The following is a 9920-nucleotide window of genomic DNA, read 5'->3' as shown; positions in this document are numbered from 1 at the left end:
GTACATGAAGTATTAACTTACATTGTTTTTTTCCCAGGAGTGTAAGTTGTGGACATTCCCTGGAAGAAACATCAAACACAAGAGTGTTGACTAATTATTATATCTGCATCGAGACCTGGGTTCGTAAACATGTGAGTCATTCTAATTGGTGGCCCACACCCATGGAAATGACATCATGTGCTCACACTGTCATGTAGGGCCCGCGACACGCCATCGGGATTTACTCATAAAAGCGAGCAAACAGCAGAAGACAGCAATTATGTGGCAGAGTAAAACCTCGACCTGTCAAAAAAAAAAAATCGCCTTTATCTCAAATTAAGTTGGATGACTCCGTGTTTGATAGACCTCAGTGCGGCCTCACATACAAGACACACGCTGCGTCTCGTATACTGTATTCACACAGCTCCAAACAATTAGAGTAGCCTTGTGATTGTGTGGCGTCCTGAAGACACAGTGCTCAGGCATCGTCGATTTCGAACCGAGGCGAGGAGCCCTTTGGAGCTGCGCCCATTCCTGACATTTCCTCTGCTTTTTTACATTTATCAGTGACAGACAACAACCTCATCAGCTCGCGCACTACTCCAACACACTCCATTAAGGTGCCCGGAATAAGGGTGCATTTCCATAAAATATTCTTTGTCGGGATGAGAAAATGGGCAAATTATCTGAACACTAAAACACCCCAGCGCACTGTAGATCCCAAAGCAGACAGAAATGACCTCAATTAGGCTGTCTAAGCACAAGAAAGTGCCTCGCTGGTTAGAGATGTGAGTGGCACAGAAAGATCAACACTGCCACTTCTCTCACATCACCTGGACGAGCACTTTACATTTGTAAATCAATGAGGAGGGTAACCACATGTAGAGGAGCTGGGAGGGATTCCTCTCGGCCTTGGCACCGATTTTCGAGAACCAAATTACCTTCAATGCGGCTCTCAGTCGAGGGATTGTAGGATCAGTTTGTCGGGAGAGGGTTGATGGATGTGACACGTGAACAATGACAATGTTGATTTTTTTCTTTCCTTCTCTCTTTAATCTCCCGGATAATATGCAGATCCAGTGCAGATTTGCCTGAAGCAGAGGGTCTGTTTACGACCACTGACTTCCCGGCTTTGTTTCATTTCTTCTCGCTTTATGGCTTCATTACGACAATCGCAAATCTGTGGGCACCTCAACAGCCTGTGTCGCCATAAATCACACGCTGAGATAATGACAGGCGGCCGTTGCAGTGAAGCTGACACCTTTTACTGCAACTGGAGTGCGGAGGCCCGTTTGAGATATAGGTGTGTGTCGTGTATACAGTCGCCGATACACACGAAGGCTGAGACGGTCACACACAGAGGTCATTCCCATGTGGTATCTGAGAAGTAATCAAAATGTATCCGAAAAGCAGCAATCTATACATATAAAACACAATTACCAGTGAGAAATATCAAGTGCCCGTAAAGTACAACAAAGCCCTTTTTGATGGGCATCTTTTTCCCATCACGGAGAGCTTTTATTTCGTAATCGCAGCCTGACGAAGCAGCCTCACATACATAAAAGATAATAATCACTCTTTTACTTATGTCTGACATGGCACTGAACATTATAGAAACTTCCCCCTTATTGACACAGCTGTTACCGAAACTATAGACTTGCCACTGCAGACGGCGACGCGTCTTTATATTGTGCCACACACCCACTAATGATGGCTTTAGTGCTGGTAATTCAGTCGGGTTGAATATGGGGTTAGGTGTGTGAGTCACGTCCCGGGCTGCCCCCATTTGCCAGATGTCCTGCCAGGTTCTCTGTAGTGTCTCTCTCTCCCTCTCTGGTGCAAGTATGTCCCAACAACCTGAAACGTCTTGACCGGAAATCGGAAGAAGTACAGTGGACTTTTAAGGAACTGTGTTTATAAAATACTTTTTACATTTTTCCAACTACTTTTGTGTTTTGTGTTGTTTGAATGTTGATTAGCTGGTTTACACATTTTTGTGACCACAAATATGCGGCAAAACTGTGAGGCAGAGTGAAAAGTTAATATTTATAATCTTATTTATGTAACGTAATGTCTTGTTGAGTAAGACCGCACCACTTCATTGTCTCAAAGTTACGCAGTAAAGTTTTGGCTCCACTGTGCAATGTTCACAATTTCAAATTCACATAGTGTTAATGAGGAAAGGCTCAGAAAACCATGTGAAAGTCCAGGAGCTATAACACTGTTTATATTTACTTTGCCAGACTAGCTCCACCTCACTCTAACTTCAGCTCCCTGGCCTGTGAGCCCCCTTCAGACCCTCACCAGACTCTTACTTATATGCTTAAGAAGATCAAGATATAAAATCAAATCAAGTAAAGCCAACTTAATCCCACTGTTTTTTGTTTTTTTTATAATATCTGCATTATTAAATCGCTAAATCCAGCATTATGGTTTTATGTGCACCTCGGAGCTCCAGCACTATAAAGCCTTGATGGACAAAGTGAATACACACTTTACTACTCCTGCATACTCTAATCCCCCATGTTCCTTCTCCTCTGTGTCAAGTCTCCTCGGTGAGAGGGAGGGCTGGGGTGGGTGGGAGGCTCAGTAATTCATGCACACATGTGCCTGCCTGTTCCTGCAGTGACAGGGCCAGGGGGAGGGGCACATGATAAATTGCCTTCCACCGGGGACCTCCGAGCACAGCCACCATGATGTGGGTAAAAATGGAAATTGCTCCCTTTCACCATCATTACATCAGTTTAGGGCGCGTGTGGGCCTTATACACACTTTGAGAGGAGTTTGTTTCGTCTGACAAACCGCTGCGCCATAGACAAGAGCCAGCACCGCCGAGGAGGTATATCTAAATAAATAATAACAGCTGGGTCAACCGTTTGCCCCAAAAGAACTAAAAAACACTGTTAAAGCTGTTAAGAGTCGAGAGATGGATGCAGAAGTTATTTGAATTGTTATGTTGACTCACATTGTGGATGAATAACTGTGGCTGTGCGTAAATGCGCATGCACCGATGCTGGTGTGCGAAGTTTTCCAAATGTTGAACTTTGAAACTAAATCAGCTGTAGCAAAAATGTCCCGTTATCAGGGCAAAAGGGAAAAAAAGCTTTAAAAAAACATTCATAATATATTAATGTATATTATTCATATGATTTGTCATTTTAAATATATCTGTAGAATATCAATACGCGCCTGATCTTTGCAAATTCAAACCACGAGTTGTGAGTTTTTATAAAAATTAAACCTCCGATGTTTTTATAATCAGTGTTCTGTACATTAGATTTACAGGCGTGAGGAGATTATGCAAGAATGCAAGAATTAAATACTGACATCCAGGTGACGATGATCCAAATCCTAAAAGTATTTATGTATTCTAATATTATTTAAACCACAAACCAAGTTGGCCTCCATGTCGAAATTTCACCCTGGTGGAGCATCAGTCTTTGTCATGAATAAAAAAACGCAAGCGAAAAATAAATTGTGGAGCGTTTATACTTGAAATTCATCAAATTATCCAGGTCAACGTCCGCTTTTCTCTAAAGGCTTTAGAATAGATTTGTCTTCCTCTATCTATTTTTATTTTGAATAATTTATTTCATCTGTTAAATATAAAATTCATAGGTTCACTGTGCCCAAAAACGAAGAGAGAAAAGAAACAGCTGTGCTTGTCGAACATTATTTTTCAGACATATTTCACGGATGTACTTTTTACGCACAAGTTACTTTACAACGCCTGTCAGAAACTGATCCATCCCAAAACAACCTGGTGACAAAATTCACCCACCAGCAAAGTCAATTCTCTCACACACACTTTATAAACTCTGTGCACACACACACACACTCACTCCCTCCCACACAGTCACCTCCCTTATTAAGCTGCGTTTTAAACTTTATAGTTTGCTCTGATTAAAGTCAACTTTTAAAGCTTCTCGATCATTTGGCACAATAAGGTTATAATATCAAGAATTATAGAGGCAATACACTATGTGGATAAATAGTCATAATTTGCCTGTAAATAAAAGTGTAACAGTCTAGAAAATATCTAGGCCTGTTTCGTAAAAAATTATCAAGAGATTTTCCTAACCCCATTAATTTAACAGACCGATTTCTTGTTAAATACCAGTGGGAAGTAATTGATTTCAAGACGTGAGAAAAGGAGGCACACAGATATATATTGAACAGAATTGTTTCTTATTTTTTTTCCAGAATACATACAAAAAAATACCAATTCTCTTTCCAAGGTGTACACCTGAAAAATAACGGCAATTTAAAATGTGGACAACTTCTTTTTTTCTTCAAATTTAAGAAACAAACATGCATGTAAATTATTTTTCTTCTCATTGAGACATTAAATAAGAACAAATACAATCATAGCAATTTCAAATTAACATCGAAATGAAGACCCCTACTTTTAATTAGTACTCTAACATGTGTGTGTGTGTGTGTGTGTGTGTTTGTATGCGTGTGTGTGTGTTTCACTTTACCTATAGAGTTCAGTTTCAACATAATGCACTTTTTGAGTTGCTCAAATAATTTTTTTTTTCTCATTTGCAGCTATTATAGCCCGCTCTTAAGCCGACATATAAATAAATACAGTTGAAGTCCACGGATCCCGCCCATAACGTTTTTAGCGCAGTTAATATAAAAGTCTTTATATTTGCATTCTTAGTACTATAAACTTTTCAGTCTCTTGTTCTCCTCACTGGTATCCAAGCGCTGATGCTGTGGTGAGTCTCTGGCCGTACAGTGCGTAAGGGGAGTAGTAAGGGCCGGTGGCTGCGGGGACGGGGACAGGGCCACCGGGGGCTGGCAGGGGGCTTTTGGAGTACGGATGGTAGCGGCTACTGAGTCCTAACGCGTGGTGCGGGCTCCTGAGAGCCAAAGTCCCGGGACTCCCTGGAGGTCCTGACTGTGGCATGTGCATATGGCAGGCCATGGCCGCTGCAGCGGCGCTGGCCAGTGACGAAGACCCGGGATAACCAGATATCAACTTCTCCGCCCCGGTAAAAGCAGTGTGTGTCCTCAGGTGATTCAGGAGCTCCTCCGACGAGGAGAAGCGCTTGTCGCACGGTCCATTTGCCGACACCCAATTACAAATGTGTGGGAGAGGGTCGTTAGGGAGCATGAAACCATATGGGTACAAGGGGTGTCCGCCAAATGACGGGTGCGCCGAGGGGTGGACGCCGTGCATGGGGTGTGTCGGGTACATTATTGGGTAGCTGGACTTGAGGGCGTTAGCGGCCGCTGCAGCTGCAGCTTCGTGCGAACAGGACGCGCTGGCTGCGCCCGCTAAGTGACTGGCACAATGGTAACTGAGGCAGTAAGGGTCTCTGCACAGGCTGGCTGACATGATGGAGGGTGGAGAAGCCCCAGCCAGGGGACTGGATCCAGCCTTACTGCAGCCCAGGGAACTAGCCAGCTGTGCGTTTACCAAGCTCCCTCCGTGGGGCAGGAAGTGTTGAGGGTACCCAGCATAGGCCCCTAAGCTACCTGGGTAGGTCATACCAGCAGGAGGCAAAGGGAAAACTGTCTGCCCCGGTTTGTAAGGAGAAACCGGCGCCACAAGTCCTGACCCGAGAACGGATGCGGAGGATACAGAAGTTACAGATGGAGACTCCGAGGAGGAGGTTTTAGTGCCAGGCGTCGTCTCCTGGTGTTGGTTCACCTCCACGTTAATTCCACCACAACTCACGCTTATCCTGCTGTGGCTTGTGGTGCCAGATCCGTCCATACTGCCATTTTTATTACAATCAGACTCTTTCTTGTCATCCCTGTCCCCACATTTGCCCTCCGATGGCATAGGAGAGGCTGAAGTGCTGGAGTTGGGGCTGCCTGTCCGCGGCGTAAACGGCTGACAGGTGGCGCTCGGCACTCGGAAACCAGTCTTCTCTCCGCCTGAGCCGCCTGAAGACGAGTCCTTCTTATCTGAAGGTTTAGAATAAGGTTTGAAGCTAGATTTGTCATCCACACCGATGTCACTCAGTTTCAAAGGGCCGGATTTAGATTCCTTTTCACTAGATCCATTGGATGAGGACAATTTGGAGGAGGGTGGTGGGTCCGGTTTGCCGATTTGCGAGCAGGTCTGCGCCAGAAGAGCCAGCGGACTTTTCTTGGCATCTAGCTGCAAAAAAAAAAGATTAAACAAATGTATGTTATTAACACGCACAATAAACGCTTCCTGTTATGATAATGAAATAAACAGCCCGAAAGGAAGCAGCTGGCTGTTTGCTGACATTTCCAAGCGGAAATATATGAAGCGTAATTACGCACGGCTCCTCAGCGAAGACAACTACAGTGACTGTGATAATAACAACAAACTGCGGGGCGTCATGCATGAATCACAGCGGGAGAGTTACGGGGAAACAACATTTGCTCGCCAATCACCTATAAAGAAAATACGCACCATTCTGCGCTGACTTTAAGTATTGAAAATGTTTTCCCTTACCTCAATGGGACTGATCGGGGTAGAAGGCAAAGGCTGCAGATACTCCGGGTGCAAAATGTGTCCTGACCGTGCAGTAAGCATTTTCAAAACCTTGATGGGAAGTCGCTTTGCTTGCCGTAGTGGGTCGCACGGAGGTGCGGAGTGGAGAAACGGCTTGTTGATGCTCGCTGAGCTGCTATTCCGAGAACTGCTGCTGCTGCTGCTGAGGCTGCTGCTGTGGCTGCTGAGGCTGCTGCTGCTTTCCCAGGCTACACGAATATCACTATTTTTCAGGGCAGACACCGAGGGCGACGTGATCATGTCCCAAGTGTCAGGAAATGAAACGGCGATGCTTTGGTCAGATTCATTAAGAAAATCAGAAAAGCACCGAGCCCCTCTCTCTCTCTCTCTCTCTCTCTCTCTCTTTCTCTCTCTCTCTCTGCTCTCTCTCTCTCTCTCTCTCGGGGTGGGAGCAACAAAAGGGGGGAAAAGATCGTAAAATGGTTCAATAATCGGTAATAATCCTGGAGGTGAGGGCGCGAGGCGCGGCGGCGGCGGCTGGAAGGGAGACCGTGCGAGGTGATCGCAGATCCGTGGCTGCGTCTGGCACCATGGGCGCTGCTCCTTGCGTCTGTGTGCAGCTCCTCGCTCTGTACTCCCGAAGTACGAACTGCTCGAGAATCTCACTTCAAAAGCAGCTGAATTAGTCCGAGATTAAAGCCTTTGCCGCCTTCCAATCAAATGGGACCCTGAGGTGATTGGAGGGTCAAGGGGATGTGACGTTCTCCTCTTTGTAAGCGCCTCTATTTTGACAGCTCGGGGGAGGAGACAGGCTTTAACACTTTGGTTGCCGTGAACGCTTACGCTCTTTTTTTTTTTAAAGATGTGGGGCTACGGGTTCGGATAAATAATGAATATAACAATAATTGAATATTAATAATGCGATATAATAGGTGAATTATATCCTCTTTAATCTTTAAATTACGCACTGTAATACTTTGATTTGATCTAATATGAGCGATGTAATTTAGTTGTGTGTAGGATACAAAGTATAATGAGACTTAGTTTATTATCAGTGTAGAGTTAGAACATGTTTTAAAATCTATAACGCATTCATTTTCATTTTAGTCTGGTATTAAATTCGCTTATGTGATTTATAAAGGCACAGTCCCTACAGTCATTAACCAACCTTTTCATTCCTTCTTTATTTACACATTTATGTCTAAACTATTGAGTGAGAACATGTTAAAACTCTTGTCTTTATTTTAAAAGATGTTTTGGTTGTTTTTCATCCAACAGCGTGGAGCACGAGGTGTGCGTAAATTACGCACGTCGACCACGGGGACTTTTCTTCCTTCCCCTTTCCACCGGCAACCATAAAACCAACCACTTCAGCTTGAATTCCCTTAACAGACAAGCGTTGACAGGAATAGACCAATGTAGTGATGGAGGGATGTGAATGTCACATGTTTTCAGTATAATATACACCGCCCTTCTATTTCTATCTCCACCCCTCCGTCAAGTGTCAATTCTGCTCCACCGCAATCAATCAGTTATTTGTCAGTCGCTGTCAATCCGCCGCTTGATTTATGTCAGCTATTGTGGCTGATTACATGCCAGTGTGACTGCAGGGAGAGAACAAATGGGGGAGAGAGAGACATCCTGCGAGAGGGAGAGAGAGACAGTGAGTTTTCAGAGGAACTAAATCAGATTCACGAGTTGAGCTTTAATTACTAGATGCATCGACATTAGCCTCGACGTCCTCGGTCCAGACCGGGAGGAGGTGGGAGGAAGACGGCGGCGCGCACACACCGGACACCCACTGTCCTGCTCCTCAAACCGAAGAGTGGAACTTTTGGGAGTTGCTCATCAAACCACCTCGGAGGTGGCACATGTGATGGGACCGTAATAAGTTGCGGAGAGTCCGGCTCCCATGTTCCACTCATAGTGGCTGTTATTGTGCGTCAAAGTGCAAAAGTTCTCTTTGCTGAAATCGGGCCGATTATGGTGCCAAGAGAATCAAATAAAATACGCACACACAAGTTGTTAAAAAAAGGAAAAATATAACATGATTTAAAAGGGAAAATTTAAAGTATCTATCTGTCATTATTAATATTAATATTTTTTTATAGCATATTTGACAGGGGCTATAAAACGGGTAAGTTCGAACAATCTGCAAGCATTCATTCCAAAACATACATACAACAATCCAGGGTCTCTCCAAACACAGCCGTGTCCATTTCGGCTAAACGCGTCTGCTATTGTGCTGTTAAAACCTGTCATCCGCCTGGGGCACACTGTCATCTGCAACACGAATAACAAAGAGCGGCGGACAAAACAGAAATCCGGACATTTTTATATTGATGTCAGCTCGATTTTATTTACATACAATGGGAATGATTTATTTTCTTTGAGCAGGACAGGGAGAGAAAGGAAAAGAGGAATGGCGCTGTCGGGCCAAACCCCCGAGAAAAAGAAGTTGGAAAATGCCTTGAACTATTCACCGCTGAGATGGCTAATCAGTATTGAGGCTGCGGGGCAATCGGGCAGCTTTTCAATGCGGTTTCCCTTTCATCTCAATCGGGATGGAGGCGCTCAATTAAAAGCCTATCAGTTTGTAAGTAAATCAACGCCTATCAAAGTTGTCACATCAAACAAAACGATTATTATTGCAACCCGCCTCTGCCATTAATCTCCCTCTGTGGTAATCTGCTTGACAGGTCAACTTGGAGAGCAAGAAAACCTGGAGTGGACGGTCAAGGGGGCAGAAAATGTCCTTCCCTGGAAATAAAAAAATAAACAAATACAGGGGGGGAAAAAGTTTTCCTAGAATTTAAAAAATATAGACAGTATAACTAGAAACATGCAGTGTGTTGGAGTCCATAATCTGCCGCAAAATACAATTTGGGATGCAGGTTATGGTGAATAAAATAAAACCAAACAGACATTTTATCCACATGGGCAAAATAAGCAGAACGTAAGGAAACAATTTATAAATAAATCTAATAATGCACAAAGAGTAAAAACACACTTATCCCAACAAAGAGTATGAAAAAATAGATTGAGCTCATATATATAGGCCTGCGCTGGTAAACCGTGTATGAACAAATAAAAACAAGCTCCTCTTTCTTATGAAGACATAACTCATAATTCTGAGATAATTCAAATGAACAAAAATGCTCCAGTGGTTCTTTTCAATTTCACGTGAGAGTTAGAGATGAGGGAAGAAGAAGAAGAAGAAGAAGATAAAAAACAGGACAAATGATTGGAGATTTAATTCCTCCAAATGTTTCCAGGGTTTTTTTTCCTGGCAGACACAAAAAATAAAGAAGGTGATGTGTGTGCGTGTGTGTCTGTGTGTGTGTAGAGAGAGGGGGGTGCGTTTCACAATATGCAAAGATGTGTGATTGATAACAGGCTTGCTGTTTTCTGCAAGGGCTGTCAGTCCGTGACACAATATGTGAGTTATTAGGGCAAAGAAGGGCGACCATAAATTTCCACTGTCAGGCGAAAACCCTCT

General features: G+C 43.9%; 1 protein-coding gene across 1 annotated transcript; it reads right to left on the bottom strand.

Annotated features, from left to right (window-relative positions):
• Positions 1-4146: 4146 nt before the first annotated feature.
• On the bottom strand, positions 4147-7134 carry znf503 (zinc finger protein 503). The gene is made up of 2 exons (XM_035172771.2): positions 6422-7134; positions 4147-6097 (listed from the first exon to the last, which is right to left on the bottom strand). The coding sequence occupies exons 1-2, from the start codon at positions 6719-6721 to the stop codon at positions 4676-4678; spliced, it is 1722 nt and encodes a 573-aa protein (XP_035028662.1). The 5' UTR covers positions 6722-7134; the 3' UTR covers positions 4147-4675.
• Positions 7135-9920: the final 2786 nt, after the last annotated feature.

This window comes from Hippoglossus stenolepis, chromosome 12, assembly GCF_022539355.2.
Source record: "Hippoglossus stenolepis isolate QCI-W04-F060 chromosome 12, HSTE1.2, whole genome shotgun sequence".
In the NCBI taxonomy this organism is placed as follows: Eukaryota; Metazoa; Chordata; class Actinopteri; order Pleuronectiformes; family Pleuronectidae; genus Hippoglossus; species Hippoglossus stenolepis.
This window is presented reverse-complemented; position numbering and strand designations above follow the sequence as displayed.

Excerpts from the sequence above, each read along its gene's own strand:
- znf503 (XM_035172771.2), bottom strand. The coding sequence starts at position 6,721 with ATGATCACGTCGCCCTCGGTGTCTGCCCTGAAAAATAGTGATATTCGT. Across the intron at positions 6,098-6,421 it reads CCCCGATCAGTCCCATTGAG|CTAGATGCCAAGAAAAGTCC; the intron begins GTAAGGGAAAAC and ends TTTTTTTTGCAG.